We start from the raw sequence: 22,080 nt of genomic DNA, 5'->3' as shown, positions 1-22,080 counted from the left end.
GATATTAAAATAGCCATTTTATGAAAAAAAAAATAATAATTTTTTTATTCCAAAACCATTGTAAAACATTGTCTCAGGCATCAGGCAACATATTTATAAATCTTCCTGAACTTTCTGTGAGGGATAACCTTTAGAGCCATTAATCCTTGCAGACATCTGGTTCCTATCACCACCACTGTAAACAATTCCTACTCTGGTAATTCTGGTAAGTTTCTCTAGAACAGAGCTTTTCACTTGAAGCCAAAAATGACTTTTAAAATGAATTATTAATTATGCAGAAATCCCCCCTTAATGACAGGCTCATGGGTCCAGACTTCCATTAATTAATAATAATCTTCGTTCAAAGTAGTTACTAGATAACGAGTTCTAACATGAAAGTGATATTTCCCTCTAACCCTAAATGTCATATCTTCTGATGCTGTATGACATCCCAAAAAATGGACAAAAATATGGATTCAAAATGGCTGCTATTACTGTTTTTAGCAATGTAGCCTGTGTTTGTCCACTTTTATATTTAACAGAATGTCATATAGTGTCAGAAACACCATTAACAACCGTTGGAAATGACTTACGTCAGTGCAGTTAGAGAAAAGAATGTGTTGATTTAGTTTTCACAGTGCTGATTGGTGGGTATAAACAGAGATAGAATTAGTAGTAAAACTCCTACTTAAGTAAGTGTTAATAAAAATAGACTCATGTAAGAGCAAATAAGTTATTAGTTGAAAAACCCATTGAGTAACTTCTTTGACAGACTTGTCTACAATCACAATCTGATAGTATTTCTCAGTTAGCTATATCTGTAGAAATTACCTGTAAAAACAAAACTATGCAAAATTTGGCATGAAGGAGAAAGTTTATCATGAGACTGATTACAGTCTCTAGTGTACATTAGTCACATCTTTCTGTGTAACGTCTGAGCCACATGCTTTTGCTAGGCTGTCCGTTATCTTACGTAGAATACAGCTTAGCTAACAAGCACTAGCAGTAGAACATTTAAGAAGTAGTTTTAGGTTTTGTATAAGTTGTACTTACTATACTAAAGCTAAAAAGTAAAAAGAAAATAGTAAAAAACACCATAACTATTTAGCTAAGATTAGTTAGCCAGCTATGCTAACTTTTCTACATGCTATCTCAGGATAGAAGTTGTGTCATAAAATAACTTGAGATTACACAGACTTATGCACATAAAATGGTCAGGTATATCCTTCATGTGCACTGATATCATTTTCTCGCTCTATCTTCACCACTGCTGACATATTTAAACAAATTTTCTGAACACATGAAGCATCGGACAGGTAGCGTTTTGGAGCTCCGCACTGCTGTGCTTTGATTAGTTTTCTTAAATCTCTTCATTTTTAACCATGGTTTCTTCTTGCAATATACTCAAGTGAGAGTAAAAGTACTATGATTTTATTATACCCTAAAAAAGGAAAATGTGTTAGATTATTTGCTAGCTACATTAGCCTCTTCGCTCCAGTTCAAAACTAAAGAAGGAGAATTCAGACACCAAACATGTCTTAGCAGATTGAATATACTGAGGGTAAGGAGGTAATTGTGTAAATATGATTTGCCGCTAATCTACTTTAATAACTGAATAATAAGCCTGAAGTTGAAGGATTTAATAACACACTGCCTAGTTACTCAAGGCTCTCAAGTCAGTGCAAAGAACCAATCGCAGAATGAGGACTCAGATTCTGAAGCTCTAATTGCGTTATTTATGCTGTCATTGTAAACAGTGCAATCAGTTGTCTGGAGCCCTTAAAGGCCTGGGGGCAAGGTTTCTTTGTGTCCCCACAGCATGAAGGGGCCGTGTCAAATCAAGTGGAATCACTGCAAGTCAATGATTTATCACTGTACTGTACCCCCTTCTATCTGTAAACCTGATTTCTAATGTCCCTTTACAATCAGACAGCATCTTTCTAGTCTCGTAATATGAAATTGGTCAAAAAAAAGAAAATATCATGAACGCTTAGACGCATGAACACAAAAGAAGAGTTGCACTATCTCATATGTGCTTTATTCTCTACAGGCATCTAAAAAGACTGTTTTCAACATAAAAGGGGAATTCTGCCGATTTTCTAAATTTCTCAGTAACTTAATTGTTAAGGTTGAAACACAGTAATTTATAGTGGTTTGATTTGAAATGCTCTATTCTAGACAAACTTACAGAGTCAGGATTGTTTATTGTTTATTACACTAAATGGCTACGAATACATTGCCTGGTGTCTGGGACATTGTTATTTTTGATAAAGCTTTGCCCTAAAGCACATTTCCAAAATCCATTCATAGTGGAGAGGTACATGCAGGGTGTTCTGAGGCAAACGAGTACCCAAAGAAAGCTTCTTATTTCAGATTTACCACTGTTTTAGAATTATTAATCCTACATATAAAAACTAAAAAGACGTGTAGGTTCTCTGGTGGTTTTGGATTATAAATAAAATGGTTATATTTGTGTTGTAGACATCACAACTCCTAGTTCCTGTCACCACCACTGTAAAGAAATCTGAGTCTGTATGTTTCTCTACAGTGAACCATTTTACAGTAAACCACTCTGAATGAATTTGTTTAGATCTGAACCACTGAATTAGGTAGTAATTTTGAAAAATACATGGAATTCTCTTTTACATATACAATCCTGTTTCCAAAAAAGTTGTGACACTGTGCAAAATGTAAATAAAAACAATGCAATGTTATACAAATTATTTAAACACTGTATTTAATTGAATATAGTACAAAGAACAAATCAGATGTTGACACTGAGAAATCTTATTGTGTTTTTTTTTTAATATATGCCCATTTTGAATTTGATGCCAGGAACACATTCCAAAAAAGTTGGGACAGGGGCATGTCTACCACTGTGTTTCATCACCTCTTCTGTTAACAACACTCTGTAAGCGTTTGGGATCTGAGGAGACCAACTGCTGTCATTTTAAAAGTAAAATGTTTTCTTCTTGATATAGAATTTTAGCTGCTCAGCAGTTTGGGGTTCAACCTGCCTCAGTCCATCTTCAATTAGCTTGGGCCCAGAGAAGGTGGTGGGGTTTCTGGATCCTGTTTATGTATGGTTTATTATTTACATGGTGGAGGTTTAACTTGCATTTGTGGATGCAGAACCCCTCTCTATCTTTACTTTAGAAAGTAGAAAGACTCAGCCTCTCTTTTTATACTCTTTTTATACCCAATCTGTTACTGACCTGTTGCCAATAAATCATCAGGTGTTTTTTTTTAGAATTACACAACTTTACCAGCCTTTTATTGCCCCTTTTACATGTATTTTCAATTTGATGCCAGCAATGTTTCAAAAAAGTTTCAACTTTAAATTCAAAATGGACATATATTTCTCAGTTTCAACATTTCGTATGTTGCTTTTTTGTACTATTTTCAATTAAATGTAGGGTTTAAATGGTTTGCACATCATTGCATTCTGTTTTTATTTACACTTTGCACAGTGTCCCAACTTTTTTTGGAAACTGGGTTGTACTCAAATTTTAGGTATTGGGAGGCTCTCGATTGTTTAGACTACTGAGACACTGAGAGAGATGTTGGCTGAAATCTTTATTTTACCTTTACTGATGGGAGGTAACTCCAGTATGTTTGGTTTTTGTAGCATTGGACCAGGATCCACACTGTACATCATGAAACCACATTTTATTGATTTCGATTCTTGACATTAAGTGGCTTGCTATCGACTTGAGTCCGGAATTGATCATTTAAAACTCCCAGCTGCTTTGTCTTTTATCAGACACATGGCAGCCAACGAACATAAAGCTATGAAGTGGGCTAATGCAGTGGGGCTGTTTGGGTGTGTAATTGAATTATTGATTTGTTTAGACATGTTGATGACCATAATCTCTTTGGGATATGCATAGGGTTACATTTAAACAGCAACACAAATGACGCTTGATACAATTATGTGTCTTTGAGATTATTTTTAATTGATGCCATTATTAATAGAACCTGAGTACATTTGCAAACCGCTGGTCCTCATCAGAGTTTAGTGAACTGATTTTTTCCTCTCATTGTTACTTTTCTTAGAGCATTTCTATTTTTAAGAGTATTTTGGTATTAAATAGCGATGTTTATAATGCAGTGGGATTATTTTACTTATAAAATATTTTTTTTTATTTTGGGGAAAAAAAATTTAATGTCACCAGCACAGTAAAGGCAATGGTTCTGTTTATAACCATGAGTTCCATATAGATCCATTTCATGCTTAAATGGTTCTTTGCATGGTAAAATCGTTCTTTAGATTGATGGAGAATGTGTTTTATATGCTTCTGTATAGCACCAAAAGGGTTCCTCTACTTTTTAAGCTAGACATCGCAAGAATAACAGAACCTCTTTTGGTGCTTTATAGAACCATTTTCAAAAAGCCGTTTTCAACACATTCTCCATCAATCTGAAAACCCATTTCACCATGCAAAGAACAATTTAAGCATGAACTGGTTCTATATAGAGCTCATGGTTCTAAATAGAACCATTGCCTGTACTAAAGACCCCTTGAGAAACCATCCTTTTTTTAAGTGTGTGTAGAGGAGATGGACAAATCTGCTCAGCAAACAACCTTACAGCAGGGGGGAGGGTGATGAAGGGCGGTGGGCTGTGTGTGTGTGTGTGTGTGTCTCTCTCTCTCTCTCTCTCTCTCTGGTTTCATTCTGGGAGAAAAGAGGAGGTGAGAGGCTGGTGGGGGAGAGAAAGAGAAAGAGGAGGAGGAGGAGGAGGAGGAGGAGGAGGAGGGCCTACAGCTTATTGTTCATGCCTGCCCTGGAACAAAGGGCTTAAACCGGGGTCCATTCGTAAGACCACAGCCTGCACAGCCTGCCTTGTTGGAAATGGGACAAGGCGTCGTGTTGAAATCACGCTAGCCGACAGGGTTTTTATCCCGAAATACTTATTTCCAATGTATTTTCCGCTGTTAGAGTGAATTCTGTCCTGTGGGACGGTTCGTTTTGCTCCGTCGTAACTCTACAGCGGAGCTACGGAACTCCGTTTGGCTCCGTAAACACTCGTTTCCGAAAATACTTCTTGCAGGTAAAATGTTGTTTTTCACACTACCCCTTTTATTTATCGCACATGTTGATATTTTTTACTCAAACTGCATTGGTTTGTGCTGTGCTTTACTATTACTAAAATCGTCGTTTTTTTGCATTTATTGTGTCCGTTTCATGCTAGTAGCTAACCTGTAAGCTAGCCTGCTAACTAGCAGACAGGAGACCAGTAACGTTACGAGCAGTTCTTGGTCCAAGAATGTCATTTTATTCAGAGCAAACCAGTTTTTAATAAAGCTTATATGTGTCATTATATATTAAGCTTTCTCTTATTTTACTCCTGCTGGTTCAAAAGTGCATTAGCTCGCTAAATACCGCTAGCGAGGCGGAGCTAACTGGCTAGCTAGCTGACTGTTTATTAGCCTGCTTGTCTAACAGTAGAGGCTGTCTTGTGACCAGTTGTAAAAATTTCACACCTCACATGAAACTTTTCTTGTTTGTTGTGAAATCGAACAGTAAAGGCAATTTAATACGTTTATTTGACCTTTATTTAAAGTGTTATAGATTTGTTTATCTCTTTTTTTTTAATTAGTCACATTGTGACATTTCACTTTCCTCTTTGGAAGATGATGATAACTTCTGTGGTAAATAGAGAAATTTAAGTGTAGTGTAAATCACAGTTTCGATGAAAAGCTGTTTGGACGTTGCTGAAACTTTGCCCTCAAACATTAGTTTTGCAGATATTTTATTGAGTTGCTTATTTTGGCATTTATGTGCTGAAGCCCCCCGTCTTTAACTTAAGTGTTAATGTGTGTTGCCTTGCTGTAGGGTCAGAGATTTCCACATCTGCACAGCACTCACTCATGGTTTTCACTTTTAATGAAGCAGTAAGTGTATTGTTTCCAGTATGGGACAGCCTAGGCTGTCTCCCCATCCCAGTAATGGATCATGTTAGGGAAGACAAATGTCCTGTGTAGGAGCTTTTGCGGCTACTCTAGTGGATTTTTTGCTTCCTCTCTGTCTTGTCAGCACAACTTGTAATGAGGCATATTTTGAGCTGAATTAGATTATTGCCACATTTTAGCCTTTAGTGGGATGTATTTTGTGTGTGTGTGTGTGTGCGTGCAAGCCCTATGTGTTTATCAGAGGGGGCGGGTGTTGTTTTGAAGAAAGCAATTTACTGCACAGGAAGTTAGTGTTTGTTGCTTGATTTGATTTAGACAGACAGTCATTAACCACCAACTGAGCGATCTCTGTTAATGGTATGCTCTTAAGATCTAATGGACTGTTGCTTATTTATTTATTTGCTTATCGCTGTTAATGGCCATACTGTAGTCATTTCTAACCCACCCTGCAAAAAACATCACTTCTTAATTAGATACTCTGATTCAGAGGAAGGCTTCATTTAGGCAAGCTGTGAGATTTAAACGTGCAGTATGCAAAAAATAAGGCCTTTGGCAGTGAAAAATGGGCAGTTACAAGTTTACATTCACAAAAGTAATCAGTCCTGTGAAATCTGGCAAGTCTAAATTGATTATGTATTCCATATGAATGTAAGTGTAATGTGTGCTCCTGTGTTAACCCGAGGATATTAAAGCTAGCAAAATGCACTGTGCAGCGAGGTGCCCCTGGACAGGACAGCTCTGTGGCCAGTGTCAACCTCCCTTAATTTTTAATGTCTTAAAGCCAGAGCTAAATGTTTCATGAAGACCGTAAACTGATGCAGGAAGTGTTTCCCTGTGTGTGAATGTGCATGTAACTGTGATATTTTTCAAACAGATCTGTGTTTTAGCTCTTACACTTGTAAGATACACATTTATGATAGTCACTTAAGGCTGTCACGATTATTCAGTTAAGCTTGATTTAGATTAAAACTTACCGTCTCAAGATTTGTTAGCGGTTTGCGTAGAAATAATGCATGTTTTAACCTCCTAAAATCCCAGGCTTATTACATACTAAGACTTATTATTGTAAACTAGTGCAAACTGGTTGACCTGTTCTTAGATTATAGAAATGTGTAATAAAACACTGGGCCCATCGATAGACCCTGACCATTTGTGTTAATTTGGTGTTAATTTAATATGTTTTTTGTAGGGATGCACAATGATATTATAATTGCATCGTTATTGACAGATATTTGCTTAAAAAAAATCACTACTGGACAGGTGTTTCAGTTTGACCACTGTTTCAGACAAATATTTGATAATGTATTTAATCTGTAAGAGCAGATCTGCACCAAAATGTCTACTTTTTATTGATTTTATTGCATTTCTAACCCTTCAGGAATAAATATTACATTTCTCTATAATGTTAATCGACACTTCACTATAATATTAATCGTCAGATATGTATATGAGAAGATTAGAATATATACATCGGCCCACAATTCTCATAAAAGTACAGTGTTTTTTATGTGTATATACGTTTCTTGCTGTGTTGTTTTAGATTTTTCAAGGCTTATCAGCTTGTCTTTTTCCCGTATTTTATCTTCTGAAATCTCTGAAATGTTTGCAAAGCATAACTAATATACATGTTTTCTCATTATTTGTTTAGGTTAAAGTCCATTTTTTTAAAACTCTGATTACTGGATTAATTGTTAAAATAATTGCTAGTCACAAAATTGGTACTCAGGTACTTACGTAATAGACAGTTACAGTGCTGTTTTCATGCAGATATAACAAGAACAGTCTTTGATGACTTTGTGGCTTCTTCACTTCTTCATACGCTCAGAAATTTAGCTGACATTTGCTGCATTAGTTGAACACCTGTGTACTAGCGGCAGGTGTGTATGGGAGTTGTCATAAGAAGTGGGTGTGATACAGAGGTCCATTTAATGGAGAGCACGGGGAGATGGACAAAAGCTTCACTGTGACTGGGGGTGGACACCTTTCTGATGGAGCACTGTGGAGTGACCAGCCTTTGATTCATTAACCCTCTGTCCCCTGCTATCTACTATATAGGGTTAATGAAGAGCATCTGTGAGGTGGAAAAAAAGCTAAATGGCTGTTTATCACATCCTTATAATGATAGAATGCAAGCTCATTCGGTTAAATACATAGGAGGTGGTTGGTTGGTTGGTTTATTGGTAGTTTCGTGTCGCTTGTTGACAATGGTTTGCCCAAAGTCTTAATGTGCTAAAAAAAACACATGGTTGGTGGTAGCATTGGTTGAATTTGATCAGAATTAATCTTGTAAATTTTGCACTTAGTGAATCACAGTTGGTTAATGCAGTGCGTGTTTATGCCTGTTGCATTGCGGACAATCAGAGTAGTGGCACTTCACGTCTGAAGCATTTTTGGATAAATAATTGGAGCTTTTGCCTTGTATGTTTTGTAAGGCCTAACCCATATGTTGGTTGGCCAATATTGGGTGCTATTAACTACGTGCTGTTTTATTGGTACACGTTATAGCTGATAACGTCCCAACTATAGGGCGGGAACCTTACAGTTGCACCACTGGGGAACCCAAAATGAAGTCCCACTGTTGAAATAAATTGTAGTAGTACAGACTGAACTGTTAAATCTGAATACGAAACACTGCCATCTTTAGAATGACAAACATACAGTGAATCCAAACCTTTTGTTATGAAGACTGCTAATGAAAAATAAGCTGCCAAAAGACTTATGGGTAGCTCCACCCCCAGTGCTACAATATTTATATTTTAAGACTTCCTTTTCTAATGAAGACTTTATTTTCTGCTTCAAACACTTCCTGCAGTTCATTTGTGTGGCAAGTTGATAACAGATTGGGTCAGTCATCCTATCAAGTAGTAAAGCACTGTGTAATTAAAACTGTTGTTTTTACTACTATAGTACAAAGTTAAAATGTAAGTATAAAATTGTATCAGCCAATGCTGTCATTTTCAGTGTCTCCCACATATGTTTGTTTACTGGTTGGGGTCTAGTTTTTTGTTATCAAGGTGAATTTAGAAAGAAGAATCAATTACTGGTCACTCAGTGTCCATCTACCTAGAAAAACAATTGTATTATATAAAAATGGATCATAAAAGGATTGCCATGGAAATTAGTGAGCATGTTGTGATTTAGCCAATATTTGTATTTTATAACTCAGACACAGAAAGGCAAACCTTGTAAAACCATGCGAGTGGTTTTATGATGGCTGAGCGACATTGACATCCCCTGGATTTATTTGCGAGACACGTCGGCCAGTCATTATTAGGCGGAGTCGTTCCCGTGACGGCAGAGGTCACGACCCTGTCGTGGCTGAATACGCTGTGCAGTAGATCCTTTTAATTGGCGGGATAGATAGAGTGAGGGGTGTGTCTGCACCCCACAACCCCCTCCTGCCTTCCGTTTATAGATGTGTGTGTGTGTGTGTGTGCGTGTGTGTGGACGTGACCTGTGTAGTGGATTGAAATGAGGGCAAACTATATTGCCCTATATATCTGGCAGCCACTGTCTTGTCCAAAGACGCTGTCAAAATGACCCTTGCTCTCATGGATACACAGTCAGAAAGCTTTCTGAATCAGATGTAAATCATCAAATGTAAATGAAGTTATAACCTAGTCTTTATGACTGGCATTCAGTAGCGTTGTAATGCTGCAAGAAATGGTTCACCAAAGAACCCCAAATGCAGTTGGTCGGCCAAGATGTTTGGTGTCCAACACTTGTGGCCAATACCAGTACTCGTTTTAAATGTCTAAAATTCTGATCATCCAGAACATGATATAATGGGTGTATAGGTCCAAATGGTTTTGCCCAAAAGGACAGACTTATTTTTTAGCTACATAAGCTTGTCTTTGCTGATTGACTATGTTTGAACAAAGGTAAATTTGTGTACATTTTTGTACATTTTTCAGGTGAACCATTTGAGTGTTTACAGTATTGTTAGTGGACTGTTTTTTGTCACTGTTTTGGGTTTAAAGCACATAGTTTGTTAAATCCTGCCTGGTTTTAGAGCATATATTTTTCACTGTGTGTTATGAATATGCTGGTCAATCTCCAATATTTCTAGCAAATTGATTAAATGCTTTTATAGGTTCAATCACTTGTAATTACAGTTAATAATTAAAATCACCGTATCATAATCATTAGTTAGTTAAGTGATCATTGGGCATTCCACTGTTTGATACATAGCGCTGTATAAATGATGATATATACCACTGTATAAATATTAATATACAAGTGTGCCATGGGACTAAAATCATCATGATTCTTGTAGGTGCTTTGGCTTTGATTGTTGCACCATGCTATGATTGTTGTTGTTTATATCTGTAATCATTCTAAAACAGGGCTCACCAAAGTGCCCTCAGCCCTCCACAGACATTGCACTTCGGTCCCCCAAGACAAAAAACTCTAGCACCTATAGTCTGCTCTTTTTTATGATACTTGCAGTTGTTCAGTTTTCCAGAGATACATTAGCATTAGAGTTGTTTGGCCCAGCTTGTAGTTAATCAGTGTTCCTCTTTTTCTATTCTGTTTCTTTCAGGCTGTTCCTCCAAGTCATTCAAGCTGTACTCCCCAAAGGAGCCCCCCAACGGTAGCGCCTTTCCCCCCTTCCATCCCGGCACCATGCTGGACAGAGACGTGGGGTGAGTCAGGCTAGGCTAAATTACATATAATTAGTTTTGACTGTTTCCATAATAATCACTATGTCAGTGTGTTTTGTTGTTGCTTTTCCCTGCACAGCAATCGTTCAGCCCTTACGCCTGTTACGGGTACTGGGTTATTCTGACTAGGTTTCTTCATGTTGTATTTAAGTTGACCCCTTAATCTGTACGCTTATTATACAGTTATTAAACCTAAGACGTATTTAGGACTGTTATGATTAGATTCAAATTTGATTACTCGATTGAAAAAATCACAGATTGAAATTTATCTTTTCTGTAAATTGCCAGTGATTTGGCAGTTTGCATGATGATAAATATTTTATATTCTCCTGTTGGTTTGTCCTGCATTAAGAATCAAAGCCTGATGGACACACTTTTTTTGACACATAATGTTTTATGTTCTTCAGTTTAGTGTTTTTTTAGGGGCTTTTTAAACAGGTCCTTAGAGCCCTCCAAATGGTCTACATTTTTGCTGTATCCGTATGGATTATGAGTCATGTTGGAGCAAAAATATGGACCATCTGGGGGCCCTGAAGACTGATTTGAGAACCACTTGTCTAAATATTTGGTAGATCAACTACCAACATAGTAAAAAATCTTATTGTCTTTAAAATGTAACAACTTATTACTCAGTAACTAATATAAATTATTCAGTAATTACTATGAAACCAACAAGCGGGTTTATAAGTAAGTCATAAAAGTGAGAAATTGCAGGGACCCTTGCAGTTTAAGGTGTAAAAGTGATGCAACTTCATAAAATTGTAAAAAGCAGGAAAACATACTTATCAGTACTTTGTGTTTGGTGGTGATGGCGGTTTTGCTGAGTCAGCCAACGGTGGTTTGGTTGTAGGAAGATAGTGGGCTAAGGAATTGCTGGTGCTGATGCCGCCATGTCTGTGGTAAACTGAGCTGTCAGTCAACAGCCTCTGCTCTGATTGGACATACGAGGGGAGGGGGTTGCTGAAAGTGTTGTGGATGCCATGTGTGTCTGCCTTCACTGCACCATAGAGATAAGAGGGAAAAACCGCGTCTGGGGAGGAAACGATCCCCTTCCTGTCTGAAATGGCGCCCACAGGGGGAATAAGACTTAATCCTGAATCATCAGCTCTGCTAAAGATGGTGCAAACGCACATCAGTGGATTTCAGCACCATTCTCAATGTTTTGACGATAAAAAAAGCACATTGATTATATGAAAAATATTTTATTATAAGCCCATGATCAGTGATCATTGAGGCATTTGTTGTGGCTGAAGTGGTATTTTATCTTTATTGAGTTGTTTGATATGTTTCTTTTTTTTGCTTTGCAGCCCAACGCCCATGTACCCACCAACATACCTAGAGCCTGGGATAGGGTAAGTTAATGTTACAATGCTCCTTCCTGAGAATACATTGGGTATCACCACTGAATAACTGCATGTATCATAAAAAAAGACAGATTTCAACCAATTATAGAGAGCCTAGAACGGAGTACAGTTAACACATAAACAAAAATATATATTTTTACCATTGTTTTTTTTCACTTGTGTTCCTTCTTAAATATTTTTATTTTTTTACAAACATTGAATAGTCGTCAGTGTGCTCAGTTTTAATGGCTGTTTTAAAAGGTGGCACTACTTTTTGCCATTGTGTTTTCCAGCTGTCTATCATTCGATCTTATTATATAAGAAATATTGTGATGCCAGTTTTTCCATATCCCCCACCAGTAACTTGTATCTAACCTTTGTATTACCAGCTCTGTAGAGAAGTTATTTTGAGAGTACTTGGACAGAGATTCATTTGTGTTTATGTAGGCATTAAGAGCTATGGTCAGGATCAAAGTGTCTCTGTTTTCCACTCCTTCTCTTTGTCTGTCAGGAGGCACACGCCGTATGGGAACCAGACAGACTACAGGATATTTGAGCTCAACAAACGGCTACAGAACTGGACAGAGGTGAGCAAAGGCACAACCGTAAAGAATCCTACAGTCCTACATGCCTGAGGGGAAATTCCACTTCTAAACCGTCTCTGGGTCCTGTATGCGGAACATGAGGGCAGCACTGATTCACAAGTTAATGATTATGGTTTTGTATGTCGTGGTTGATACAACATTTATCATTGTGTATTACTTTTATACTTGTAACAAAAGTATTATTTTTAGGGCTGTCAAAGGTAATGTTGTAGACTTCAATTTGTCTGTTGTAATTCCAGGCCGAAGCATAGCTGCTCGTGCACTGTGTATTGCTATGATAAAATCCATGATTATAGCCTGCTTGTTCAAATACAGTTTAAGAATGGCTTTTAAAGCAATACCTTGGGCAGACTATGCTGGACAGTGCTCACGGGAGACCTATGGATAAAACAAACAAACTTAACGAGCAAAAGCAAAGTGGAAAGCTCCAGTTCCCCTTTAGAGCCTCAAGTGTAACAAGAATTCATGAGCTGTATGAAGGAGAGCAAGAGGCTTCAATCACAAAGGCGTTAAAGCTATTGACGCTAAAGCTATTGTTGTACGTCCAAAATGGCAGTTCTACGGGACAAGGAAAAAAACCTTCTTAACTAATGTAATTAATGTAACAAGGTATTATACAAACCAGTTTTGGGCTATTTCAATTAGTTCATTGACCATGCACTTTGGACACCATGTAAAGGGCGATGTAAAAACATAAATACAAACAACAATTGGACCCAGGGTTGTGTTCCAACAGTGACAATGTAGTGTGTGTGTGTGTGTGTGTGTGTATCTGTGTATATGTGAATACATTTTATATATATATATACATGGTTGGAACGTGCAGGCAGTGTTGTTTGATTTTCATGTTCAGATTCACGTGAACCCAGCATTTACAATATTAAAATAATATCATTAAATTATTGAATGTAATAAAGACATTCGGATGAAGCTTGGTTTGTTCTCATACAACTACAAAGAATGCAATGGTTTTTCAAATACTTCTTTAGGGTCAAATCTGAGTAAAAAAATCTGATTAGTCACAATTTACTACACAAAATATGTTTGATTTTTTTATTTTTATTATTATTGTTTGACAGCTGTAATTATTTATTTAATACATAATACATTCTCCAGAACAAATTGAAACTAGTTGCTTTTTCCAAAGTGCCTTAAAGTAAGAATGTGGAGTTCTCCAGATATAGAGAAGATTACATAAAGGCTGTAGCTGTTAGAAACAGCAGAACGCACACTGTTGATGATGAATGTTATTTTGATCTTGAGAATTTTCTGTTAGTCTCCTTTTATAGCCCTCTCTCACTCTTTCTCACCTTTTCTCTCTCCCTCTACTTGCCTCCTTCCAGGAGTGTGATAACCTGTGGTGGGATGCCTTCACCACAGAGTTTTTTGAAGATGATGCCATGCTGACAATCACCTTCTGTCTAGAAGACGGCCCCAAGCGATACAGTAAGGCTCTGAACAAGATGAAAACACTGTCATTTCAAGTACATTTTAGATATTTGATTTGGCAGTGGGCATGTACTTTTCTTTAATATTGCATAATACTTTGTTAATTAAGTTGTTTAATTATTATTTGATATTGCATGATTTTAATAGAGGGAAATTGTACTTTCTCTCCTCAGCAATTGGCCGGACATTGATTCCTCGTTATTTCCGCAGTATATTTGAAGGAGGTGCTACTGAGCTCTACTATGTGCTAAAACACCCTAAAGAGTCCTTCCACAATAACTTTGTCTCTTTGGACTGTGACCAGTGTACGATGGTCACTCAGAATGGCAAGCCTATGTTCACACAGGTAAGCCATACAGCCGCAGACAGGTTGGAGTTGTGATTGTGTGGTGAGGGGAGTTAGATATGATAAATCTAAGAGCTTTTCAAGGTGACCATGTGTCATACCTTTGACATTATTTATTCAAAATAATTAGTGATATTCACAATCGGTGCAGCATTGGTTTAAGAAAGACACAGTGGCCTTTTGGCCAGGTTATGGTTTTGAGAGGACAGTGTAATGACTGCTTCATTGATGGGACTGCCAGATTTTGAAATGAGCAAACGCTATTCAGACAAACTGTACCTGATACTCTTCTGTTATGCCATCCCCTGTCTGATGTAGATAAAAATAACACAGGACATACGATGGTTAGTTAGTTAAAGTGTCTAAACATCTCCTGGTTAGAAAGAAAACCTGTTTAATTCATGATGAGACCACAGGGCCTAGAAGGCCCCGTGTCAATATTTTTAATGAATTTTATTTCATGCTTATTGTATTTAAATGCTGCATGTATTGTAGTAATTTTCTTAATCCATTGTTAAGTTTTGGTTGGAAATAAAAGAGTTAAATTCTTGAAATGCCCAATGGAAAATTGTCCATCAGAAATTTTTTTTCTCCATGATATTTGGATAGACACAGCCAAGAGAGCTCTTCCTCTGGATTGCATTAGATTCCATTAGACGTATCACAAGTAAAAGAGGTAGCCTGTGCAGTGCATTTCAGTCAGTTGTTAGAAATGAACAACAACTGCAGCAGCTCTGTGTCAGCACTCTTTACTGTAAGAGTCACTATAAAACTGCTACAAAGTAAGATATGATAGCATGTATGTTACAAGCTGGAAATAAGACATTGAATGTCTTTTACAGGTTTCAAATGTCCATGTTTTAATCCAGAACATCTGGACCAGAAAAAGTCTATATAAATCACCTTTAGCTTAGCGCTGACATACTACTAGAATCCCATAAAGACCTAGCATAAATTAGCATGATTGTAGAGGTATTTTTTGACATTTATGGCCCAAACAGAAGGCCTAGCTCTAATAGCCAAGGTTCGCCACTGGATCTCCGCACAGGATATGCCATTATCTGCTTGTGGTAGCTAATGGTAACTTAAATAATTTAAAGAGCATTTTGTAGCTAGTTGGTGTAACAGCTAGTAAGTCACTGGCACCAGCAGTAGTGTAATAGCATCCCTCCTGATACTGCTGCCAAGTTAAATATGTATACTTTTTATACATGACTCCTAATCCATTCAGTTATTTCAGGATTATCATAATAAAAATAGAAAAAAGAGTCAGTGTTAAATGATGGTTTTGCAAATGTATAGTGTGGACTAATGATTATGGTGCTGGTTTTTACATTTATTTACATTACTTTAACAGTTGTCTACTTGGAATTGGTTTGTGTATGTACATAAACATACCATAACACATCTGTGTGTCATTGCAGGTCTGTGTGGAGGGGCGTTTGTACCTGGAATTCATGTTTGATGACATGATGAGGATAAAGACGTGGCACTTCAGCATAAGGCAGCACAGAGAGCTCATCCCCCGCAGCATCCTGGCTATGCATGTATGTGCCAAACCCTGCTCCCTTAACACTAACTGTGGATATAGTCATCTTTCCGAGATGTCAGAACATTGATATTGAAAAGTCACTTGTCTGGTTTTCCAGGCCCAGGACCCGCAGATGGTGGACCAGCTGTCTAAGAACATCACAAGATGCGGCCTCTCCAACTCCACTCTAAACTACCTCCGAGTGAGTGCTCATCCAGCATCCATATGTACCAGCTGTCTCACAGTGACAGTGCTGTTCTCATAAAACATTATAGTGGCAAAATTACACATTTCTGAACATGACTTAAAATTGGTCATGTTGCTACACCTACACCTTACTCATAAAACCGCTGTTTATATACTGTGCAGTCATAATTACTCAACTAAACTTGTTTATTTAAGAAGAATCCATTGTTCATTTGTTAAAATCTACCTTCTTGATGGATCAGCAGTGATTAGCTGGCAGTTTGCAAGTTGATAATGTATATTTTATGTTTTCCTACAGGTCTTTCTTACCAGATTAATCTTAATGTTTTTCCATTTTTAAGTTCTTTTTAAAGGCTTGGCGGTTTCTTTTTTCAAGAAAGTTTTTTTGAAAAATTTGAAAGGCTGTCCATAGTTTGCTATTGCTCCGTTAAGGTTGGTTGCCTCCTTTAAAAAATAAAAAAAAAGGTTATTTGTCAAAATAATAAGCACATTACGTGATTATGATATTTCTTCATAGTGACAGCCCTACTATCATTGAAAGCACATCCATATGGAAGTCTGATCTAGTTGAGAGTTGTGAAATGATCTTGTTGTTATATCGGTTACAGAAAAGGATGTCTGGCAGGTTTATGGCTGCTGCAAATGAACGAGATGTTAGTTGGACTAGTTGTAATTAGGCTAGCCAACTGTGAACTCAGGTTTTGTAGTTTATTGAATCTCACACTGCACAAAGCGCTGCAAGTTATCTCTCGTGACAGACTGCAATATCATTTGTGCTGAAAGTCAGATTATATGATAAAGATTTAATGCCTTTAAATCTATACAAAAATGCTCTTGGTGAAAAAACTTGTTATAAAAGGTGCACGGCAAGAGCTGCAGTCATATGCAAAAGATTGGGTCAAATTACATGTTTCATTGATTTTTTTACTGAAAATAAGTTAACATCATCTACAGAGAACATGATTCCGCACATTTTAACTTGTTGTTGCTGTTACAAGTTGGAGGGGGAGGGAATTAAATACAAAATGTGGCCTGTGCAAAAGTTATAGAACATATTAATATAAAATATATAATTTTTTATTGTTTGACTCAACAAATAAATAGAAAATGTGTGCTAAAATGTGCAGAGAATGCCATATTAAGTTTGTTCTGTGGAGGATGTGTTCATTTTTTTTTCACGTAGAAAATCATCGCTACGTAATTTGACTGGGGTGTTCAAACATACTGTATCTCATCACTGTTGGAACAAAATCTTTTATCCCAATTTTTGTTGTTTGTCATTTTGACATAAGTTAAAAATGCCAGCTGCCACTTACACTGTGTTTAAAATTTCATGATGAAAGGGCCAATAGAAGTGATCCCAAATAACCTCAAATACAACCTTTTTACATGGACTTTTATTAAAATTTAAGAAAGGTTTTCGGAGATATGAGGTTTTTGTCCGACAGCAACAATATATATGTAAACTGAGGTTTTTCATAGGCTTTTGTCACAATGCCATTAAATCAGCCACTGCAGAGCATGTCACATTAAACATTCAAAGACCCCCCGTGACTGTATTTTCATGGCTGGAATAGTTTGGTTTATGGCTGAGAAAATGCTGCATGTGAAACCTGCTGCTACCATAATATCATTATGAAAACATGAAAATTACTGGAATACAGGCCCCTTATAAAATTCAGATTGTGCTGTTTTCTTCATGCTCTGCAATATCTGGTTGCTATATAGCCTATTGTCATTACTCAAGATAAACACAATATAGCAGATTCTGACCAGAATGTTTTCACTCTGTGTCTGTAGCTGTGTGTGATATTGGAGCCAATGCAGGAGCTCATGTCCAGGCATAAGACGTACAGCCTGAGCCCCAGGGACTGTCTAAAGACGTGCCTGTTCCAGAAGTGGCAGAGGATGGTAGCTCCACCAGGTAGGCAGACATTTGCTTTTCATCAGGCTAGGCTTTGTCGTTCTTCCTGCTCTCACATGTGTTTTCTGTAGAGAATCTTATTAGTTTCTATGCAGTATGGATTTGAAGGAAACCTCCTGCACAGTATCCCAACATGGCAAAAAAAAAAATACAAATGTTGGAGATGTTCAGCATCTGTTTCTGGTTCTTGATAAATTCTTCACTGTTCAGAACAGATTAATGTAAACGGGTTGCTGCTGCAAGCACTAGCTGGACTTCTGCTTCCACAAAGTATTGCTAAACTTCAAGCTTTGTTTGGTCTGTTTCTCCTCAGCGGAACCAGCGCGACAGGCACCCAACAAGCGGCGGAAGCGTAAGATCTCAGGCGGAAGCACCATGAGTGCAGGAGGAGGCACCACCAACAACAACAACAGCAAGAAGAAAAGCCCTGCTGGCAGCTTCCCTCTCTCTAGCCAAGTACCTGTAAGCAGACCTCAAACAAGCACATGTTGACATTAGCTTCTTTCACTGCCTGCTTTTAGTATGTTAAAGGAGAATTCCACCAATTTTTTTCAAATTTCTGCATAATTTAATCATTGACATGTAAACAAAGTATTTCAGAGTGATTTAGTGTGAAAAGGTGCATTATTATTTTGATGTATTGGTACATGGTTTCAGCGAATCCTACTTACTCTCCAACTTGTATGGTTCATATACCGAAACAACCATGAATATTTACACTTGTCCATTCATAAACCCTACAACATATTGGCTCTGCCCATTCATACTGAAGTATTACTGCGGACAGGCTGTAGTTAGAGTTATTGGAGCAGAGGATGTAGGAAAAATGATTTAGGGTTCATTCAGACTTTGCAGGTTTCGATTAAAATGAACCCTGTGCGATTGCTCTGTCAGTGCACTCTGTTGGTGCGTAACAAGTAAGTGGAATGAATCCCCTGAGCTGATCAGTCTTGGTTTGCTTTAAGACTAACTCTAGTGTGGTTCGTTTAAAGTATGAACGCCATATGGATCAAAGACATCTAAATGGACTAAAGGCGGAATGATCCGTTGTCTCCTCTGTAGAACTTCCTTGGTACATGGAAAAGACGAGTTTGTGATGCTGTTTTGATACATGATGTGTTTTCCTTTCCTAAGCTCTGAATGGATAATTATAGAATGGACAGTTTGAAATTTAAAATGAGGCTGAGCACATTTGAAGTCATTGTAAAATTCTCAATGTACACATTTGACTGCACGCATATATTATAATATGTATTACGGTGCCAGTATGTCTCCGCCAGTATTGCTCAGATAGAACACAGAACAACATGATTCAGAAATTTGGTGGACATTATCACAGTTATTCTACATCATAAAATCTCCCCAGTCAGTTGTGACCTTTTATTTGTAATACTTTTGTTTACATCTTCTGGTTCGATTTAATTATGTTAGTGTGAACACTAAGGGACCCGGACCAAAATGCAGCAATCTATCGTTTTCTGCTTTGGTCAGGACCAAGGGAACCGAACTAGAAGTTTAAACTCACTCTTAATGTGCCATTCCTGGCTGGCGGGACACAAATGTATCATTATAGCCTTGCTAAAGAACCAAAATTGGTTGATATGTCTTTCTGACATCTCTAAGGATTTCTGTCTGAACTAAAGTTTGTTCTACATTTTAGCCAGACCTGCTTTTTGAATGAGATTGAATCAGACCACTCTTGTACGTATTACCAGTCTTACAAGCACAGTAACAAAAACAGTGTGCTTGTTTCTGATAAAGAAAGGTTAAATTAATTACCACTGGTTTTGATGAATAAAGCCACAGACATCAGGTGGCAAAGGGTAGAATCCTTTAAAATGAGTGGGTATTTGCTTTCACTTTGTCCTGCCAAGTATTTTAATGATTTGTGCTGTCCTGCAGGACGTGATGGTTGTGGGTGAGCCCACTCTGATGGGAGGGGAGTTTGGCGATGAAGATGAGCGCCTGATCACACGGCTCGAGAACACACAGTTTGATGCGGCCAATGGCATCGACGACGAGGACAGCTTCAACAACTCTCCCGCGCTGGGTGCCAACAGCCCCTGGAACAACAAGGCTCCGTCCAGTCAGGAGAGTAAGAGCGACAACCCCACCTCGCAAGCCTCTCAGTGAGACTCAGGGCGGGAGGGGTGGGAAAGTGAAGGGGGGGTGGGTTCACGGAGGAGGTGGGGCGTAAGGAGGTGGCAGCGAGGTTGCGGAAGACTGACTCACTCATGTACACACAAGAACCACATACACAAAAAACGGCGGCCATCCATTTCGCCCCGTCTCAGCGCCCTGGAGGAATGAGCGAGATGGAGACTGAGGGCCAGAGGAATGAAAGCTGGGACGTTTAAATGTGAATGAAGCAGATAATCGTATTGGGTTTTAATATTAATACAGTAGCCGTGAAGTTGTTGGCGTTTTATGGTCCGAGAGCTTCTCCAAGGAAGGTGTAGATAGTTCATATTGTTTAAGTTAAGGAAGGAGTTGGTTGTTTCATCCTCAGAGGAGAAGACCAACATATAAAACGCCAGCAAAGCGTACACATACACGCTCTCAAACTGGCAAAAGGTGAAGGCTGATATCTGCCTGCTCTGAAACCCAACCCATTCTGGAGCAGGAGCGGGAATACTTTCATTCAAACCATTCCCTGCTGTTAGGGGAATATTTGGACTAATGTCGCAACACATGAAACCCAGTACACCACCACCGCCACCACGCTGTAGAACAGCCCGGAAATGGTCGAGGTTTTAAAAAGGGGGAGATGGAGAGCATTTAAAAACGAAGCATTTTGGAAAATTTTATCTGCATTTTATACCAGCCTCTATTTCCCTAGAATGTTTTTATTTGATTTTTTTTTTACCGACATTGAAAGCTACAGACCAAGGAGCTACGAGGACTTTAAAGGTCCTTAAAATCTCAACCCTCAAATTATATTGGTTTGTATTATTTTTAAAAAAGAGAGTAATTTAGTGTGGGCTTTTGTTTCATTTTGTGTACTTGTGCTTGTATATTTAAGGTAGTAGCAAAGTTCTGTATAACTGTATGGAAATGTATTCTTCCTTAGCATTACCTAAAGCCATTCTGATCCGATGTGTAAAAAAAGAAAAAAAAGTGAAAAGAAAAAAACACAGACCTGTCTTCTTTTCCCCCTGCTCTCCCCTAATTTTATGAACTTGTGTAATTGATTGATTCAGAAAAGGGCACCGTCACGCCGGATTGATCTGTGTGTCCATGGTCTGAGTGTATGCTGTACATGAAGGCCAACCAAAAGCGTAAAAATGATGGTATCAGCCATTATGTGACAATGAGGATTTCAAGGCCTGTACGAGCAAATTAGATAGCATCGCTCCACTATGTATATTAGCCAATGTGATTTATTGATCCATTGTCTCTGTCTTCAGGTCGTTCTGTCAAATAACCTGTACGAACAGGTTATTTTGTTAAGTGCATGTCAGCATAGACAAGTCCTTAACTTGTGTGGACCATGTTTCAGTTACCATGTGGAGACAGAAATCTAAGTCTACCTATTCATTAAATCCATTGGTCATTTTTGTATTCTTTTTTTAATTGGTACCCTGCCCAGTTTAAATCATTTCCATTAAAATTGTGAGATTTCTGCCAGCCCTGCACTTGTAATTGAAACTAAATGGTGATCTGTCCCTCTTCTAACCCAGTAGACACCCCTTCTTTGATATATCTATTTTTTTCTTAGTTTCTGCCCTTGACTAAATTAATGTATGTACCAATAAAATATGAATTTTCACTTTAAACGAGAGCTGCCTGTTTGCTGGTTTTTTTATGCTATTACACTGCATTGGATCATTTGAAGTAAATTAGCAAGGAATACAATTCATCTACAGTATATTTTTTGAAGAGCCTATAAAACACTGGCTGAGAATGGTTGTGTGACACAGTCCATTGACAATGGAGTCATACAGGCCACACATCCACAGTCAGCATGACCTGTTCATCCACTCCAACCTACATGGAGCCTCACTGGCCCTGCAGTCCTCTGCTGCCCCCTAGTGGAATTTCAAACAACAAACAGCTTCTAATTTTTGGTAGTGAAAATCAGGATGTGGCAGTCAGTGGGTTACTGGGACTGTTGATAG

General features: G+C 38.0%; 1 protein-coding gene across 3 annotated transcripts in view; it reads left to right on the top strand.

Annotated features, from left to right (window-relative positions):
- ldb1b (LIM-domain binding 1b) overlaps window positions 1-21,743 on the top strand; it is a 39,266-nt gene extending 17,523 nt beyond the window's left edge. For 2 of the 3 annotated variants that reach the window (XM_036586053.1, XM_036586054.1), the window contains exons 2-11: window positions 10,437-10,539; window positions 11,865-11,909; window positions 12,412-12,487; window positions 13,849-13,951; window positions 14,128-14,300; window positions 15,725-15,847; window positions 15,950-16,033; window positions 17,839-17,962; window positions 18,276-18,424; window positions 19,865-21,743. In XM_036586053.1, coding sequence (XP_036441946.1) covers window positions 10,437-10,539; window positions 11,865-11,909; window positions 12,412-12,487; window positions 13,849-13,951; window positions 14,128-14,300; window positions 15,725-15,847; window positions 15,950-16,033; window positions 17,839-17,962; window positions 18,276-18,424; window positions 19,865-20,095 — 1,211 coding nt within the window. In that variant the 3' untranslated portion in view covers window positions 20,096-21,743. Of the gene's footprint in view, window positions 1-4,703; window positions 5,032-10,436; window positions 10,540-11,864; window positions 11,910-12,411; window positions 12,488-13,848; window positions 13,952-14,127; window positions 14,301-15,724; window positions 15,848-15,949; window positions 16,034-17,838; window positions 17,963-18,275; window positions 18,425-19,864 lie in introns of those variants that run through there. The other variant, XM_036586055.1, reaches the window with a different exon arrangement.
- Window positions 21,744-22,080: the final 337 nt, after the last annotated feature.

This window comes from Colossoma macropomum, unplaced genomic scaffold, assembly GCF_904425465.1.
Source record: "Colossoma macropomum unplaced genomic scaffold, Colossoma_macropomum, whole genome shotgun sequence".
Classification (NCBI taxonomy): Eukaryota; Metazoa; Chordata; class Actinopteri; order Characiformes; family Serrasalmidae; genus Colossoma; species Colossoma macropomum.
This window is presented reverse-complemented; position numbering and strand designations above follow the sequence as displayed.